Source organism: Tupaia chinensis, unplaced genomic scaffold (assembly GCF_000334495.1).
Source record: "Tupaia chinensis unplaced genomic scaffold, TupChi_1.0 Scaffold000085_1, whole genome shotgun sequence".
NCBI lineage: Eukaryota > Metazoa > Chordata > Mammalia > Scandentia > Tupaiidae > Tupaia > Tupaia belangeri.
The window spans coordinates 8,051,097-8,071,882 of record NW_006159547.1 but is presented as its reverse complement, the minus strand read 5'-3'; the positions used below and the strand labels follow the sequence as shown (position 1 = coordinate 8,071,882).

Genomic DNA, 20,786 nt, shown 5'->3' with positions numbered 1-20,786 from the left:
CCTGGGGGGGGGGGTGTGATTTCTCACTTTCTATCTCTCTGTCCCTCTCTGTCTTTCTGGCAAGTGTGGTGAGTGCACGCGCCCTATAGCAAAAACCTCTCATTAAAAAATAAATAAAAAAAGAAGAAACGATTCACTTAGTATTTTTTTTTTTTACCAATTCCTTTAATATGCTATCATATAATTGTGCCTGAGGTTCCAATACCTTAGAACAAAAATGGCAACAAAAAAACTACCAGTGTATAAAGAGAGATTTTTTGTACCAAAAGGGGATATTTTTGGCAAAGGCCTTGTGTCTCCCATAAAGGAAACTGCCTGATCTGAGCATCCTTCCAATGTTTGGGTTTTAATTTTTAATTTTTCATTTTTTTGAATCAATGTATTATAGAACTTACAAAATACAGAGAGGTGTGGATAAATCTCCGCTAAGGAAGTTAGAATTTACATGGACTTTAAACACATACAATGGTAATACATAGCAATATATACTTGAAAATAAATGGAAGTTGAGTGATGGAGAGTTCACTCCCTTCTGGACTGGTCAGGAAAGTCTTGTTCTTTGATTTTGCTGTTGGGATTGTGCACTTGCCCGAGACAGAGAGAGAGAGATGGGAGTTGGGGTGAGTGAGAAAGTGCGCCCCCACATGCAGTGGGTATGGCCCCACCACAATCCCTGTCCTCCGTTCTTCTCTCTGGATTTTTGGGTACACACACACACGTGCCCGGAGTGTCTTTCAAGCTGCTGGTCTGGTACTAGAACCACACAGTTCGCCTTTGGTATACAGCTGACCTAACCCCCACTCCACCCAATGGCCTGAAAGTTTTCTTTTGAATCTGAAGTATTCTTACAGTTCCTATGAGTCAGATCAAACCTGCTTTTGTTTTCATACATATTTATATTTATTTTTAGAGAGAGGTTTTTCCTATAGGACACATGCGCTTGCCAGAGACTGAAAACAAAAAATCACTCTGGTTTATATTTGTTTATAAGAATGATTTTTAATTTAATTTAATTTGTTTGTTTGTTTATTTATTTATTTATTTATTTATTTATTTATTTATTTTTAATTTGACTAGAGAAAGACACACAGAGAGAGAGGGAAAGTGAGAAAGCAAGCCACCAGGTCTGGGACTCCAACCGTAGTTGGCCATGTGGTAGTGTCCCATGCCCTAACCACCACACCACCTGCTGACTTATATTTTCAATTTTCCATTGAAGTAGGTTTAATAATGATCCTCCAGAGACATCTGCATCTTAATTTACAGAACCTGTGACTATTACCATACATAGTTTAATAAAGACTTGTTGGGGAGAGGTTATTCTGACTTGCCTGACTGGATCCAATCCAGTGTAATTTTAAAGGTCCTTTGAAGAGAGAGGCAAGTGGGTTAGAATTAGGAAAAAAGAGAAGTGAGGATTGAACCGAGGGTTGGGGTGTTTCTCCTGGAAGCTAGAGGAAGAGATCCTGAGCCAGAGAATACAAGTGGCTTCTAGAAGCAGGAAAAGACAAATAAATGGTTTCTCCTCTGAAGTCTCCAAAAGAAATACAGTCCTGCCAATAGCTTTAATTTTATACTATTCTAGAACTGTAAGAGAATAAATTCTTATCGCTTTCAGTCACTAATTTATGAAAGTTTCTTACAGCAGCAATAGAAAATTAATATACTGCTTATCTCCTGGGGTTATGGTAGTCTATCTATGGACTAGGTTGCTAAACCCTTCCAATCAGTTCTCTCAGGTCAGCTACTTTCAGAAGTCCCTCCCTTTGCACAGCCCAAATATGGTCTTTAAGAATATGTATCTAAGTGTTTGCATGTGTGTTTTGGGTTGGGCAGTGAAATATGGGAACAGAATTCGTTGCCCAAGTTTAGGGATGCCAAATATTTTGAAAGGCAAAGGTACATGAAGAAGTTTCCTGCCTAATATACCAATAATGCACACATTAGAAGAGGATGCTTATCAATTTTGACAGACCCTGTTTTACAATATTTTCACATGACCTGGTATAACTCTTTGCTTGAGGATATGCAGATACTTGTCACTGCAGCATTATTCTTGGCCTTTGGGCTAGAGCTAAAATTGAGAAAAATCCAATTTTAACTTTGGGTTATATATAGCTACTGTATTATGTGTTCAGGATTCACAATCTAGTTTGGAGATATTGAAGGCAAAGGTATTAATGAAGCCTTATTTGTCATTAAAATGTGACTACAGACAGGCTTTGAATACTGTGTTTATGAAACTAGTGCACATAAGAACCAGAGGATCCGTGCTCTAGCTCTACACAGTAAGGTTACCACAGAGTCGGGCAAAGTAAAAACAGTTTTTATATATACCAATTTCAGTTAACACTGTGTTGTGCAAATTGGGGACTGTCTGCATTTTCTGTCTGCTTGGTTTCAAAGAAAAGAAGTACCCCAACTGTTTTGCCACTACACTAACCCCAAGGGATTTAGCATTCTATGCACTTTGGAATATGTGATTCAGGTGAACACTGTCAGTTGCATTTGGGAATAAGAATAAGTAAGGAAAAATATGTTCTAGGAACATTAGGGAGAGAAAGCTATAGATGTAAAATATTCTAAATTAATCTCAGTAAATGAAAGTATGTTGTAAACTTTGAAGCTTGATTTGGGTTGGGTTTTAAGAACTTGTTTGGATGACTAGAAACAAACATGATTGTCCAGAACTGAGTGACTATGGAACATTCTGTCATTGACTGTGATGCTCCATCATTATGCTATGTGCTAAGTCTGTGGCATTATAATATGGACTCAATTAGTTTAATAGCATAACATCAATGCTTTTGTTGCTCTGGTTTCAGTCAGTTTTATTTCCATTCATCTAATAATATGTGGTATGGATATTGCAAGTGATTCATTTCAAAATCCTGGTAGCATCCATTGAAGCTGCCCAGAATAAAAAGGGAGATCATATGTCCTGCTGCTATTTCTTGTTACCACTACGATCATCATTCAGCATTTCAAAAACTAAAATACAAGACATAAATTTGACGTTTATATTTTATGACTTAGAACCATGATTGCTTTTTCTCCAAAGTAAAGAACAAAGCACAGGGAAAGTCTCTGCATATTCCATAGATTTAAATTAGACTTTTTTATGAAATAGGTCAGGTCTGATGTTTGGATAGTGCTGCTCTAATTATGGTTTTTTTTTTTCAAGTTCTCATCTTTCCCCCAGCTCTGTCTTCTCCTTGGTTATTATTTCCAAAATTAAGGTATGAGCATGAAATGCTTAATATTTAGCTGAAAATTCCATGCCAAACATTTTTTAAATTGTGAATTTAATACATGTAAAATTTTATCTGCATCATCTGCTTTTTTGACAACTTCTCAGGATTACCATGAAAACTGTTTAATTGGCCTAATATCTAAAATTTAGTTAGAGAAATAAATAGTAAATATTTATTAGAAACACCTATTATTAGAAATACCTGTTTTATAAGTAGGTAGCTAAATATGGATATTTCATGAAGCTACTTTCTCTATTTTTCTTTTACTTCACAAAGACTTATTACCTTACGGTTATTTATAAATCATAATGATAAATTGCTTTAAGACATCATAGGCAATGGAACTGCAGTTATTAACAGCAGGAAAAGATGTAAGTACTTCATTCTTGTCCCTACAAAAGTCACCTCAGATAGACTAATCTTCAGGTTTCATTCTTTTCTTAAATCCAGTACATATTTTAGGCTATTATTTACTGAGTTGAATACAAAACCTGATTTTTCTTTTAATTGAAGTGTAGGCTACTGTATTTTTCCTAGTTACTTACTTGTATTTTGTGTCAGATATGGGCAGAGCCAAGCACGTTTAATTGCACATTAAAGTCATAGTAATTGAGCCTCTGGCTCTCAGCTAACAAAGGTTGATAGCTAAATATCTCCATAAATTAGAAAGGATCTAACATTTAAAAGCAGATACCAATCCTTTCTCTTGTTTGCTATAGCACATTTCTGTCATGCTTAAAGCTGTCAACACTGATATATAAACATGTAATGTCAGCACACATAGAGGAATAAATTGTGTATAATTTTGTAGAATACATTTTACCCAATAGATAGTTCTTACTCAGCAGCAAAAAGATGTTCTATGTTAGCTAAAAGCCTGAAAATAATATATTTTAAAATGACCTTGATAAAAAATTTATAATAAACAAAGTCATAGAAATGTGCAAAATTATAAGGCTATTTTAAGGAGATAAAAATGATTTATAGGATCTATGCCCTTTCAGGGAAAATATATTCTAAAAATGTAATGGAGATTTATACCAAAGATAAGTCTATATTGGGGTCTTTATTTTTTAAAAAATTTTGAAAAGATACTTCCATGAATGACAGAAAAAGAGAGAAAGAGAACCCCAAACAAGTTGATACCACAAGCCACCTCTAGCCTAGCCAGTCACAGATTTTGGCATGCACGCACCCAGAATACTCAAGAAAATTTCTAGACCCTACCCTAGAACTTTTCTATGTCGGTTGTTGCAGAGCATTGCCTTTTGCTGCCACACCACTGTGCATCTTATTTACATGTATTCTAATGCATATCAGTTTCAACATGTATCATTATGTAATCTGTGTTCATAACTTTTATTTTAGACAAATTACGCCTCGTCTTTAATGAATAATAACAGCTAATATTAATTGATAGTTGACCATGTTATCAATAGGTAACTTTCCATAAATTATCACAGTTGATATTAACTATTAATTATCATTAATATTTCAAGAACTTCCTGAATTAGGTACAAGGACTTGGATTTATTTTCTATAAGGAACATAAAACAATTTTTTCCAAGGGCATGCAGCTAATCAGTACTAAAGCCAGGCTTGAGCCTGTTATCTTGACTACTAAGGTCTATTTTCCAGCTGCGTGATGCATTTTGCCAGCTTCAGAAAGATTTGGAGGACTTTGGACTACTCCTCAGGCATGCCAAGAAGTCTTCTCCAATTTCCTCCAAGGGGAAGTACCCTTGCTATATTACCAAAAATATCTCTTCATTGGTTTTGATGCTCAGAATTTCAATTTCTTCAATAAACTAAAAGATAATCAATTATCTAATGACTGGTTCACCCTGACCAAACCTACATCAGAATGCAAATCTAAGATACAGGATAATGTACTTTTCCAAGTGATCACAACTGCAAATGTCAATCAACTCCTCCCAGGAAAAGGTTTACAGGAAGCTTAATTGCATATCAGTTTATTAAATTTCTTTAACGAGCATTTGTTGTGCTTTTAGATACACAGATGATAAGTACAGCCTTGAGGTGACTTAGTCCTCCAATGAATGGCACAGACAGATGAATAAAATGACAATTTTACCATGGTGCAGTGAGATATGACACAGTTAAGTGCAAGGTGCTATAGAAGCAGCGAGAGAACCATTCCCTTAGCCTGAGGGAATCGGGAAAGCCTTTTGAGAGAAAGTGATGCCTGGCATGAGACTTGAAGGATAAATAACCTTATTTGTCCAGGAAATAGGGAAAAGACAGGGGAGGGAGGCTTTCTAAACAGAAGAATCTGGGGTGCAGAAGCATGGAAGCCAGAAAACACAATAAGGAAAGACATGGCTCATTATGATAAGAGTGCAAGGTTTTTTGGGGGTAAGTAGTGAAAGGTAAAGTGAGAAAGTAGTTTGGAAGTGTGTGATGAAGAATCTCATGGACAAAGATGCTTGGTAGATTTTCTTCCTTATAATGGGGACCCTAGGAATTGTGAGTGTAGAAATTACCTATATATTTGCATTTAAAACACATTGTTCTGTGTCTGGCCCCATGGCCTAGTAGTTAAGGTGGCCACATTCCACATGGCCAACTGCACAATTTGAATCCTGGACCAACAGTTTGAGAAACACAATGGACACGTGAGCATGTGTGCCCCAAATACTGACAGGACGGAGAAATAGAGGAGAAAGGATTGAGGCATGATTACATCTCACTAGGGGATACTTTCTCCTTCCCTCTCTCTCTGTCTGTCTCTGGCCAGCACAGGTAACCTCTGGCAAAAATGAACAAACAGAAAACAAAACTCCACAATCTTCGGTGCCAGCAGTTCTCAAACCTAAACCTATATCGGAATCATTTGGAGGGCTTGTTAATCAAAGGGCTTCTAATTCAGTAGGACTGGGGAAGGGTTCAAGAAGTTTCATTTCTAAAAGTTCACAGGTAATGCCCCTTGAATACTCCTTGCAAATGAAAGCTCTGGAGGAGGGATCTAATGGGAGAGAGAAAATAATGCAACAAGATACTATTTTTGGAGAGAGTCGGGATACAGAACAAAATAAAATGAGACTTTGAACCAAGGTAGTGGATACAGTGTTCAGCGAAAAAGAAATAGATAGGGCAGATATTTAGAAGGAAACTGTCTGTGTTGGTATATAGTTGTGGATATCAGAGTGAAGGGCTGATGCTATTGACCTCCAGAAGTCTAGATTGGATGGCTGACTATTGGAAATATCAATAGTGATAAATGCTGGGGAAAAAGTGAGCAAGAGAAAGCTGGCCATAGTAATAGCAAAGGAAGTGAAACTTACTGACATACTGAGTTGAGATAATGAGATTGCATCAGTGTGTAAAGTTGGCAAAGCAGAGTTGATTGACATAGAGTTAGAAGTTAGCAAATTGGGACCAGCAGTTAGCTATGTAGCTGGACTCCCACATAGTCGACCGCAGTTCGCGTCCCGGACCCGGTGGCTTAAAACATGCCGGGCGCGTGTGCGTGCATGCCCAAGATCCCGGGAGGAGAATGGAGGAGAAGGGATTGCAGTGTGGCCATCCCCCCTGGGGGTTGATTTCTCACTTTCTCTCTCTCTGTCTCTCTGTCTGTCTGGCAAGCACACGCGCCCTATAGCAAAAACCTCTCAAAAGAAAAAAAAAGGTAGCAAATTATTTCCTTTATCACCTTGTCTTATGAAAGTGAATAGCCAAGAGAATGTGTCCCAAAAGATTTACAAAGGAAAGCGTTTAAAGAGGGTGTTCCATGGGAAAGGCAGAACCTAAATCCCTAGCACTGTCTTTAGAAAATTCTGTTCAATACATCCGATAATTATGTCTTTGATACATAGGACCTAGATTTCCTATTTAGGTTTGAGTTTGGAGAGAATACTTTGGCATTAAAAATACATAGTCAAAACCTTTAGAATTTTGCTTTTTCCCCCAAGTCTTATGCTATTAACTTTTGTATTTGTAGGTCAATCAAGGATATTCTTTCTCTTTTCAGCTACAATCTGCTTCACCTCAAATACTAATAATTTCATTTGTTCCTTCTTCAAAAATTAAATAAAGACTTCTTTTATCCTCCTCAGTCACTATGTAGCACGTGAAGAAGTCTCCAATTTTTTAATTGCTCAACCTATTCAAAAGAACATAATTATTAAAAATTATTGCCCCTGAAGTCAGCCTATTTATATTTGAATATTTAGTAGTTATATGACTTTTGTCAAATCATTTAACTTTAAAGACCCAGTATCAACACCTTGAAAATGGTGAAAATAACAGTTTTGAGAGCTAGGATGCTACTTAGTGAGGCAATAGAGCTCTTAGTATGGTATTTGATATGGTACATATCTGATAAATGTTAATAATTTTGTTACCCAGCCATAGCTGTGCAAGATCATAGACTCAGGGACACTGCCCTAAGATGTTCATATAAGATGGAGAGTTTTCCTTAAGACTTACTGAGTAACAAAATAATCAATAAATTTCTTAGACAAGCTTATCCAGCATACATTTTGAAAATAATAATTCTATTAACATGAAGTACTCAAACTTATCGACCCCCTATAAAATTTCCCACCACAATTGTCTGTTCTAATTTTAACACTTAGTTTTTCAGAGTTCTTCCTCATGTCATTCTACAGGTTGACAAGCTCATAAACCAAAAAGTCCTTGAAATTAGAGAGCATGTCATAGCCTCTGGATTCCATATACCACTTGTGGTGTGGTTTCTCATGCTTATTAGGGATATAATATGTGTGTTGACTGAATTGTTTTTGTTGTAGACTGCCCAGCCAGACTCTGAAGGGTACAAAATCTGTGACCTTGACTTACTGTTCTTCATGTCCTCCAGTAAATAGCACAGTGCCTTACTCAAAATAGAGATCAATCATTTTTGAAGAAACAAAGGAAAACTCAGGTTTGGATGGTACTATGCTCAAAGTAAAGTAATAGACATTTTCCCTTTTTTAAAAAAATAATTAAAATGACTAAATAGGGCTCCTTTTAGCTTCCTGAGGAAAGAGGATTTATAAAATTGGTTTGTGTGTTTCCTGTCTCTTCTTTGCCTCCCAGGAAATTCACCCTGTAGAGTTGCCAAGGAAACACTAACAGCTTAAGTCTGGTAGAGGAGGAAGATGCCTCATTAACAAACTCAGCTTTATTATTTGGATGCTTGCCTCAAAGAGCTGGTGTTCAGTGGTGAAAGATTGTTTCTATTAAGCATTATGTGAAAACCTGAGTAATTAAAATAAAAAATTGTCTTCTGTTATACATTCCCAGTGCTGTGAATCTACACAGAAAGAAATGTTAGGTATCAAATAAACAGTTTAATATATTTAACTGATTTCCAGTTTAATGTATTTGAACTGTTTATTAATGCTAGACTTATATGTCAGGTAACACTTTCGAACATTAATTTATTCATTGTATAATGATTAAGGTCTGGGGCCTCTAATATGAAGCTTTGGAAGTATTTCACCAGAAAAAAATTAGTGTATTGTTTATCTTCTGATGAATCATTTTATGTTATTTTCCTTCTCATGAACTAGAAACCCTAGGACACATAGAAATTTGTTTGTCTCATGATGAGATAATATAAAGTTAGGGCTTTTTCCTTTAGGGAGATATCCCATTAGTGAAGTATGAAGGAACAGAAAGTGCACTGGGCCTTGAGGTTACAACACTTGGGATTTCAGAGCTGCTTTTCAGAATTCACCAGCTGTGGGATCTTGGGCAAGTCATTCTTTGGTTTGTTCATTTGGACATTTTATAAAGATTTATTTTGTAAACAGTGTTGCCTTGAGTCATGCTTTCAAAGTGATGTATTTATACAAAAATTAAAAATACTTGGGAACCAGCAGTTAACGTAATGGCTATGTCACTGGACTCCCACGTAGTCGACCGTGGTTCATGTCCCGGACCCAGTGGCTTAAAACTCACGCCGGGCGCATGTGCGTGCGTGCCCAAGATCCCGAGAGGAGAATGGAGGAGAAGGGATTGCGGTGTGACCATCCCCACTGGGGGGTGATTTCTCACTTTCTGTCTCTATGTCTCTCTCTGTCTGGCGAGCGCACGCGCCCTACAGTGAAAATCTCTCAAAAAAAAAAATTAAAAATACTTCATCAAACACACTCAGCCTCAGCTTTTTAATGTATGAAAACAGCTTCACATGCTTTATTCAGTCATCTAGTCATTCATCCACTCTACAAGTAGTTAATGAGTGCCCACTGTATGACAAGCTGTTGCAGAGGCTGATGACAGGTGTTGTCCTTTTGCTCAACTCTTGAAAAATCATTCTGTACTTTTTTAGGCTTAGAGGTAGTTACAAATTCTAGCTGTTGGGAGTTTCAGTGCTCTTTCTTTCTCTGGATGTATTAAATTACCTATGCCTCTATAAGTAAATTCCTTTATTAAATACTCTTTTATAAAGTATTGGGTTTGCCAGTTTTTCTAGCTGGGAAACCTGAACTGATTTAGACATTTAGGAAAGGTTGTTCTGGGATTTGGGCATTTAAGTTGAGATCAAAATGAAGTGAGTGAGTTAACTAGGAGGTTAACTAAGGTACAAACATCCTAAACAGCAGGAAAACCACGCATGCAAAAGTCCTGAGATAGAAGCCATATTTATGCTGTATTTTTTTTTTTTTTAAGTAAGGGGACCAGTATAACTGGACCACACAGAAGAGAGGTAAATGACAAAAGAGAGGAGCAAACACATGGCCAAAAGCCAGATCACAGAGGGCATGGTAGGATATAATAATAAATTTGCATTTTCTTCTAAGATTGATTGGAAAACCACTAAAGAGTTTTGCTCAAGAAAGTACTCTGATGAAACTTTTCAATAGGTAGTTCTAGAGTTATGTAAAGAATTCATAGAGGAGGGACGAGCAGTTAGTTTAATAGCTATGTCGCTGGACTCCCACGTAGTCGACTGCGGTTCGAGTCCCAGACCTGGTGGCTTAAACTCACGCCGGGCGCGTGTGCGTGCATGCCCAAGATCCTGAGAGAATGGAGGAGAAGGGATTGCGGTGTGGCCATCCCCCCTGGGGGGGTGATTTCCTGCTTTCTGTCTCTTTGTCTCTGTCTGTCTATCTGGTGAGCGCATGTGCCCTATAGCAAAATCCTTTCCAAAAAAAAAAAAAATCATATAGGAGGAGGAAAAAGATGTATGGAAAACAAGAAGCTATTTCTTTAGTTTTAAGAGAGAGTGTGGAGATAATCCAAGGAATTAGGATGGTAGAAATGTTAGAAATAAATTGAAACAATATTTTCAAGATTGACTTGGTAGGATTTACTGACAGTTTGGGATCTGGGCAGTTGAGTGAATGGTGATGTCATTTAATAAGATGAAGATCAAGGGATAGGAAGCTAATTTGCAGGATGACTTGAGGTAGTGATCAAGAGTTTGATTTTGTGTTATTAAGTTTTGAGTGGTTGTAATCCACCCAAGTGGAGAATGGAGTAGACAGTATGGATCTCAGAGACAAGTTAAAGCTGAAGGTATAAATTCAGAAATTGTCAGCTTACATGGTATTTAAACCAATGGCACTAAAAAAGATCATATAGAGATGAAATAAATGTAAAGTATTTTAAAGGAGCTGAATAGTCATCTGTGACAAGCATAGCTTAAAGATCAAGAAAAAAAATGATACCAGAATGTTGGCAATTAGATTTGAACAACAAGTTGCCTTGATGAAAGGGATTGTAGTGACACTATTAGTCAAGAGACCATATAAAAACAAAATCGAGGTGAGGGAAATTTTCTTTGTTTCTTTATTTTTCAATTTCCAGATGGCACATGTGTTTGCATAGGCTGAGAGAGCGAGATCAAGACCATTCCCCACTGGGGCATTGTCTTGCTGCAATACTTTCTCTTCTCTTTCTCCATCCCTTTGGAATTTTGGTATGCATACACATGTTGCATGGCATATTTTTCAAGCCGTAAAGACCATGATAGACCAGGTGAGATCTAGATCCCTTAACCACTAGATTACAGGGGTTGCTTTTAGGGAAATTTTCAATTAAGAATATGAGGAAAAAAAATGTTTTGATATTGTGACTGTGATGATCTTTGCAGATCTATCTATAAACATAAAGTGTTTCATCAAATATTTTTAAATCTTTCTTTTTCCTGACACAACATGCTCAACTTGTTTTCAGGCTGACCTGGCAGATAAACCCACGGATGGCTATGTGGCCTCCAGTGTTGTAGTCTAGCATGCTTGGAACTATCCCACTTCAATTGGTCTTATCAGATATTTTAAATGTTTTGAATTTGAAACAAATTTTAAATATAATCATTTATAAAAATATTTTACTATCTTAATTTTAGTTCACTGACACTGATTTTTTTTTTTTTTTTTGCCTATAGAGCACATGTGGTCATGAAAAAGACAGAGACAGAGAGATAGAAAGCAAGAAATCACCCCCCAGGGGAAATGATCACAATGCAATATCTTCTCCTCCATTCTCCTTTCAGTGTCTTTGGTGTGCATGCACATGCGCCTGGTGTGAGTTTAAGCCACCAGGTCCAGGACTCGAACCATGGTAGACTATGTGAGAGATCAGCGATGGAACCGTTATGCCATCTGCTGGTCCTATTACTGATACATTTTTCAATAGATTGCTAATTGGACCATATTATACTTTATAAATGAAAATATGATAACATCCAAAAAGCCTCCAAAACAGTCCCATGATATAAAGAGGGCTAGTATTAGCTTGATAGGGCTATAACATAATAAAACACCAGTTTTATTCAAGACAAAGTGGTTTAAAGGACAGAAATTTGTTTTCTCACAGTTCTGGAGGCTGGAAATGCAAGACAAAGGTGTCAGCAGGGTTGGTTTCTTCTAGGACCTCTCTCTCTGGCTTGTATATGGCCACCCCATGCCCTGTCCCCATATCACCTTTCCTCGGTTTTCCACCAAGGTGTTGTTTTCCCTTTTTAGAAGGATACTAGTTGTATTGGATTGGCTAACTCACCACTGTTTCCAAGATCTTATGTCCAGATAAGACACACTCTGAGGTACTGGGGATTGTGGCATCAACATATGAATGGGAGGAGCTTAATTTAGCCTATAACAAAGCATAAATTTGAAATTTTACATATCCATAATTGCTAACAGTTATCATTATGTTTTAAGTATTTTTATATAAAGTGACTTTTTAAACAAGCAAAACAATATTAACTTCAACTGTCACCATCAGGTTTGAAGATGTTCTGAGTCTTGTGGCATGTGTAATGTTAGATGCAACTGATTATTTCAAATTTTACTTCTTTATTTTTACTGTATTGAATTCTCACACTCTTTTTATCATCTTTTCCCTGACCATAACTGACTGCTTCTACTCTTCAGGTATTAAACCAAAGATCTAGTAATAGCCCTGAGAGAAATCTCAAATCCCAGTATTCTTTTTTTCCCACTTCCAGGCCCAGGAAATAGGATTTACAGCCCGTGAATTTGAATGACTTACACTGAAAGCCACAGGAATTAATCCCTGTGACTCCACTAAAGTGTCTGTCAAGAGAAAAATATGTCAATTCTTGAGGCAGAAGGTCATGGGGAGGAGGTGCAGCAGGCCACCTGTACCATCAGTGCAGTGAGGCAGTTTGCCCACACCTGTGTGGGAAGTGCCACTCTTGTTTCAGGGTGTGCTCAAGTCTTTCTCCTTAGAACTCTGACACCTGACACCCATGTGCTCACTTGCCACTGCTCAATCTTTCTATTACCTAAGACTGGTGATTCATGGGCCAGGCTTGGCTTACCAGGAGCACAGCTTTCCGATGTTAGAAGTGACTAACTCTGTATCATTTGTGTCATGGACTGACTAATTACCTACTTAGGTATTTCATACCTTGGAAAGGGAAGTAAAACTTTCACTACCTAAAAACAAAATTGATTTTATAATTAATAAATTCTAGTCTTCTTTGTTCCTTATAAATGATGGTAATCCATATTGTGGTAAGTAGCTAGCAGTCCCTGAGCACCAGCATGGGGTGGGTGCTAGGTCGGCTTACCGGATTTCTGTAGATTGTTCTGGTAAGAAGTCGTTAAATCTGAATGGATTCAGTTTCTTTCTTTCTTTCATAATTTCTTTTCTTTTCTTTTTTTTTTTTTTTACATTCAATCAGCATGTATCACTACAGCATCCCAAGTGGATTTTTCCATCTTGAATACACTGTATTTTGGTTTTATCAAAGATATTACCATACCCATCATCAACAGATAAGTTTCCATTTTTGTGTCTCTTAAGTGTTTTGCTTCATTTTCTCCTTGATTCCCTCCCTCTCATCATCTCCCATATCCCACCCTCCTCCCATACTGTCTCTAGTATCAGCAGTTGCTCTCTAGGCTTTTATACCCTTCAATCTTTCAGTTTTTACAGAAGGATGCCAACATTCAGTGCACTGAGTATAGATATAGGATGCCTCCTTTTCATGGTCTGGCTTGTTTTGTGAAACACAGTTTATTTCTTAAACAATTTAAAGAATGCCATCATGGTTTCAGTTCCTCAGGTCCCTAAAACTGGATGAGATAAATAAAGTAATTGGGGCAAAATATTTAAGGAGGCCATTATTCTCAGGCTCATGCGACTACAAGATTAGCTCTTGAGTGACCCTCAGAATGAGAACCTCCTTAAATTTTGCACCAGCAATATCTGGCTTGCCTACTCTAATTTTGGCCCTGGATTTTAGTCCTATAGGATAACACTGAACTTGAAGGGCCGGATGACTGGCCCCCCAAACAGTGGACTGCTTTCTCGGAGAGAAGCCAATTTATACTGTACCCCAATGGTTTTATGTCCTGCAGATGGACCTGAGGTTGAGAGATGTGGAATGGAAAATCTCATGCCATACTGTTGCTAGGGAGACAAATAAGAGACAGTCATGTAAAAGCTTCTCATAAGACTACTTACCTTGCCATGTTCTGGGACACGCAGAGGACATTCTACCAAGACACAGGCCAGCCTGCGGTTTAGCCTTGCCTCCTTGGCCAGTGTGGACACATGCAAGATCACCAGGGTATTAGGATGAAGCTGGTTTCTGGTACTGGAATTTAAAAACATCTTTGGAGCCCTATAAATGTGCTTGGTAATCCCACTTCTTAACAGTTGTATGATATTGAGTAACTTATATAAACTATCCTCTTAAATGAGAAAAGAAATAAGCAACTTATAAGGCTGTGATAGGGTTAATGTGTATAAAATATTTAAAAAGAGTTACATGGTAAATGTTGGGTAAGTAGTAACAATTTTATTAGCTATATGATCTGAATAATGATGTGTACATGGTATATTATATTGTTGCAAAAAGTCTGTAACCTATTATAAAGCAAATGTTTTTTTCTAATATTTTAAGCAAATAACATTATTAAAGAAGTAAGCTAAAACTTCCTAGAAAATCAATGCTTTTACTAATAGATGTCCTCTTTTGTTAGCTATATAAAAAACATTTGGAGAACATGATAAACACATTTGTGAAATATTTTTATCATATTTCATAGATAAAATACTTAACAACCATTGAAAAGATAGATTTCTCTTTTGTTTTTCTTTAAGAGCAATGTAGCAACACATATGTTCAGAATTCAGAAAAGGATTTATTTATTTATCTATTTTACAACATAAATGCATTCATGCACACTTACGTTCATTATTCATACCTGAGAAAACTTTTTTTGCATCAAGTGATGAACCGTGTTTAACTTGGGCCTCTATCCAAGTAGGACACTCTTTTTCAGCATGTACTCAAAATAGAACATTGGCTCCAAAAATGTTTTACAATTGAATGAGTAAAGGGGATAATAGATACATTTGCACACTCTCTAGAGCTATGAATTTATAATTTGTTATTACTTCAACCTGTTAAAACATAAATATCAATGATTTTTATCATTCATTTTCTGAATTGTTATTTTGTTTGTTTTGAGAGCTTTTTGCTATAGGGCACATATGTACACCGAAGAGACAGATAGACAGGAAGTGAGAAATCACCCCCTGGAGGGATAGCCATTCTGCAATCTGCTCCTCCATTTTCTTCCTGGGATTTTGGGCACACAGGCACACACACCTGGCATGAGTTTTAAGTCACTTGGTCCAGGACTCAAGCGTGGTAGCCTACGTGGGAGTCCAGCAGTGTAACCATTACTCCATCTGCTGTTCCCTATTCTTTTTCTTTATTTTCTCAAGACCATGACTACCATAAAAAGCTTAAAATTTTAAATATCTGAAAATTGGCACAATATATCTGTTATAGAGAGCTTTATGATAGAACTTGTAAAATATGACAAATGGGGACCAGCAGTTAGTATAATGGCTATGTCGCTGGATTCCCATGTAGTCAACCGTGGTTTAAGTCCCGGACCCAGTGGCTTAAACCCACGCCGGGCGCATATGTGTGGCATGCGTGCCCAAGATCCTGAGAGGAGAATGGATTGCGGTGTGGCTGTTCCCCCGGGGGTGATGTCTCGCTTTCTCTCTCTCTGTCTGTCTCTGTCTTCCTGGCGAGTGCACGGGCCCTATAGAAAAAAAACCTCTCCAAAAAAAGAAAAAAAATATATGACAAATGAATCAATTGCCAAAATGATTTTTTATCTGAATCAGTTTCTCTATTATCTTTTGATAGCTGCATTAAAAATTAGTTTGTTAATATTATTTGTGTGCCTCTCTATAAAGAAAGGTACATATTAACTAAAAATGCACTTTTTTTTTTAAGATTCCCCTCCCCCCCATAGGCTGTGTGTGCTGGACAGAGAGAGAGAAAAAGGACAGTGAGAAGGAAATTGAGAAATATTCCCCTGGCAGGATGGCCATGTTGTACTCTTTTTTCTTCCATTCTCCTCCTTGGGCACTAACACACATGCATTTGATGTGCTTTTCAATCCACTGGGTCTGGGACTTGAACCTCAATAGACCATGTGGGAGTCCAGCACCTTGACCACCATACCATCTGCTGGTCCCATATAAAAATATACTTAACATCATTTTCTTGCTTGGAAATAACCTACCCATATGAAGTTTGTTTTAGTCATAGTCATAATAGTATTATCAAACAGGGTAATAAATAGCTTTATAATTTTTGTTAATATTTTAGTCATTTGGACCCTAATATGAGTTCATTCCATAAAATTCTAAAACAATTTTAAAATTATATTTTATCTTAAAATTCAATAGAGTCATTAATTTTGGTTTTGAATTTATAAATATGTTTTATGCTTTACTTTTATCATATAGAAACATACTTTTCCTAGGTGACTTAACGGGAATATTAAAGAATATGTGAGATAATATAATTAGATGATTTATATTCTATGTGCATAGTGTTGGATTAAAGAATTTCAACAGAACAGGAGGTACTTTACAAATAGAACAAGCAATGCATCTACAGTTATGTGTCACATAATTATGTTTAGTCAAAGACAGACCCAATGGTGATATCAAAGTAACATACAGGCTATATTACATAGACCAGGCCATACCATCTAGGGTTGTGTAAGTTCATTCTGACATTCACACAATGCCTAACAATGCATTTCTCAGAATGCATTTCCGTCATTAAGTAAAACACAACTTTTCGTATTAGGTAATTTTGGATTTTGAAAGCCAGAAACCTATTTTAAACTGAGGTGCAGACAAAACATCTAGTTCCAAACATTCTTCAAATGATAGAATCAAAGACTTTAACTCTCTTAAATTAACATGTTCCATATTCTATACTGCTTTAATTCTCTGGAAGTCTCCTACAATATTGGAAGCTATTTTATAAGCCTTTTGGAGCTTGAATAGGGGAGGAGAAGAGGTAGTTCCTCAAAAGGATGCTGGATAGGGAAAAACATTAAACACACACACTGTGTATGAGTATTACAGAGAAGATAACTTAGTACAGTTTTGGCAAGTATTCCTTGTGGTTGCCTTATCATTTATAAGCCTTGGTAGAATATGCATGAAGCAATTTATCACCCATTGAATTCCTGTTTAAAGTCAGCTTCTTCAGATATAAGCATGCATAGCACCGTCTCTTCCTTCTCCCCATATGCTCTTCCATCACATGCTCATCTCAGCCCATGTTGTATTAAAACTCCCATTTCTGGAACTATCAGGGGATAATAATGTGATTAACTGTCTAGTGAATTAGTAGCATAAATCCTCTTAGTGATATCAAGGAATTGGCCATTTCCTTAATCATAAACGTTCAACTTTATTTTGCTTCAATATTGACTCAGTTATCTTTCTTTGCTTTCTTTTTACAACTATATTTTCCTAGGTTTTTTTATCACTAATTCTTTCAACTATATATAAACAGATAAAAAAATCATCGTTTTCTTTAAAGTCTTTTTAGCAAAACAACTACCTCTTCAATGTAGTCTGCAACTTTGATACAACAACCTTTGAATAATTCTCGTTGCTTTTGAGGGGGAGGATTTGGAAGGGCTAGATTGGGGATAATTGTAAGCTTAATTGCAAACATTAAAAAACTGGGATATTTTACTTTCAAATCTGAAATTCCATCTTCTTTTGAAAAGCTCATATGATTTTTTGTTTGTTTGTTTGTTTGTTTGTTTTGTGGGGGGTATTGTTACAGGGTATGTGCACTCGCCAGAAAGACAGAGAGAGATAGGGAGACAGAAAGCGAGAAATCACCCCCCCACCCAGAGGGGATGACCATGCCACAATCCCTTCTCCTCCATTCTCCTCAGGATCTTGGGCACGCATGCACACGTACCCGGCATGAGTTCAAGCCACCGGGTCCAGGACTTAAACGATGGTCGACTACATGGGAGTCCAGTGACAAAGCCATTACACTAACTGCTGGTCCCAAATTTCATATGATTTTTAACCCTTGAGCGAAAGTCCTAGCTGACAAGGGTGGATTGTAGTTGTCCTTATAAATTGCTCACAGGCAGTGTCACCTATTTCCGTAGTATAAACACAGTGACAACTATAATCATCACTCAGAAATAATCTTCTGTGGTTACTGACTAAAAATTAGAAATCAATCTTGGTAAAAGAATACCTAACTTATCCATATCTGTTTATATTTTCATCTTCTATGTATAATAGTAATGTGGACTATATATAATTTTTGAATTTTGTAGGTTGGGGCCAGCAGGTGGCATAGTGGTTAAGGTGCTGGACTCCCATGTGGCCAACTGAGGTTATAGTCTCAGATGCAGTGACTTGAAATTCACGTTTGGGTCCTGTGTGTGTATGCCCAAGATCCTGAGAGGAGAATGGAGGGGAAGGGATTGTGGTGTGGCTATCCCCCCTGTGGGGGGAGGGTGTTTCTTGCTTTTTGTCTCTCTCCATCTCTCTGGTGAGCACACATGCCCTATAGCAAAAATCTCTCAAAAAATATTTTTTGTAGATTAAGCATTTTCTATGGAATTGATATTTTTGAAAATCATATGTTAAGTTGTAGTTTCCTTAAATTTCCTTTGTTCTCATTTAAACTCTTTAAAGATAGAGCACCCGCTTTCCTATCTAGAACTATTTTTCCATTTTCTTCACATATTTCAAGAATAATTAGCCTGAATTAATGTGCATGTATATGTGTATAATATTTTTTTAACAGACTGTGCAGAGTTGGAGAAAAATCTAGATCTTTACAGACTATTCTTATAGTATTACAGTATGCAATATTATAAACCAAAACAAAAAAGTAGTTGAAATGTTCTAATTTTGCAGCTAACGAAAATATTACAGTGGGACTAAGGGGTTATCTGTGCAGTTGAATAGCATTTTATAATCAACACTTCTCCCCGTTTCAGGATATCGAATCCCTAACTGGAGGGCTGACTGGTTCTAAGGGGGCTGATCCACCGGTAAGTTAGATCCTTTATTAAATATGACTCTTGACAAATTGAACTGTTTGCATACCAGAGCATCAGACAGTTATTTGGATACTATGGACATTTGTTATATCTAGGGATTTTTACAAATATAGCTATTGCAATAATTAATGTGAAAATGTGGAGTGCTTTGCAGCATGAGCTAGTATTTACAAATGTTTAAATAATTCATAAAATTCATCTCCATTTATTGACAGTAAAACAGGCATAAAAGCTTCATTAGACTATACTAATAAATTATATTCTAGCTAATGAGCTACACCAACTTGAGACTTAACCGTTCTACACATGAGTGTAGGTTTTGGGTTGCAGTATACTTTCTAGTTACTGAGAAAGATTATGCTCATGTTATAAATAGCATCGATTCTTCATATAGTTGTTTCTTTCCTACTTAACACAAAGAGAGTTTAGAAAATTAAAGGAAATATTCTAAATTTTTTAAGGGTTATCATTTTTCAGCAGTAGGATCTTGATGGTATTGTACTAGAACATTATTATTCTTACTATGATGTCTGATTCAGAAAACGGTTGACTTCACACTTGATACACAATAATTCAAGGTTTGTATCTAAAATAGTTAGGCAGATTCAGTTTATTTTAACAGACAGTAACTACATAAAATTTTATCACTATTCACTATTTTACTTAGCTTGGTAAGATTTAATGAGGAACCCAATAATATCAATTTTTAGCTATACTTAGGGATCTACTTGAGGTATATAATTCCATTAAAGCACTAGTGAGGTGTTAAAAAGCTAATTTGCAATAGTAGCTCTTTCTTTCTCACTCTCCTGTGTGTCATGATATTGTTTAATTTTCATCAAGTTGCTCCTAACATAGGGATAAACAACATATTGTAGTCATTTCCCTTCCTTTTATTTAAAATCATCTGAATGTGTGTGGGGAAAAATGTATTGACTTCAGATGGCTGCTGATATTCCCCAAACCTATTACATTATGGCCTAAGGCAAGTTTTAATATAAGTGGACCCAGAAAGTGTATTGACCGGATTTATGGCCAGCTCTGTACTTAAATATCGTAGATGACCGCATCTGTGATGTAATTCCACCCTGCTACCTTGTACAGTGCTTTTTACATTACATCCAACTTACATCAGAAGAGTAATTCCATTTCTTTCAAAATACTTTTTTCAGCTGTTCATTGATTCTTTTTATTTTTTTCTTTTTTTGTAGAGGTTTTTGCTATAGGGTGCATGCGCTCACCAGACAGACAGAGAGAGATAGAGAGAGAGAAAGCGAGAAATCACCCCCCAGGAGGGATGGCCATGCCACAATCCTTTCTCCTACATTCTCCTCTCGGGATCTTGGGCATGCACACACACGCACCCGGCGTGAGTTTAAGCCACCGGGTTCGGGACTCGAACCGTGGTGGACTATGTGGGAGTCCTGCAACATAGCCATTACGCCAACTGATGGTCCCAGAGAAAGTGACGGAAAGCAGGAAAGCAAGCCTCCAGGTCTGGGACTTGAACGGTGGCCAGCCATGTGGGAGTACAGTGCCCTTAGCCACTATGCCACCTGCCGGCCCCTCAGCTGTTCATTGATTCTTGAAATAATTCTACAACTAGATTTTATTTGGTTTTAAGATGATTCTTTCCTTCTAACAAAACACAGCTCTTCTCCAAGTGATAAAAATTGTATCTATTATTTATATGTTAATGTTAATTTATGTT

The 20,786-nt window shown here is 36.9% G+C and overlaps 1 protein-coding gene across 15 annotated transcripts in view; it reads left to right on the top strand.

The window, feature by feature from the left end:
- PPFIA2 (PPFI scaffold protein A2) overlaps positions 1–20,786 on the top strand; it is a 533,343-nt gene that overhangs the window by 74,649 nt on the left and 437,908 nt on the right. For all 15 annotated transcript variants that reach the window (XM_027769717.1, XM_006142879.3, XM_006142880.3 and 12 more), the window contains exon 3: positions 19,013–19,066. In XM_027769717.1, coding sequence (XP_027625518.1) covers positions 19,013–19,066 — 54 coding nt within the window. The remainder of the gene's footprint in view (positions 1–19,012; positions 19,067–20,786) is intronic.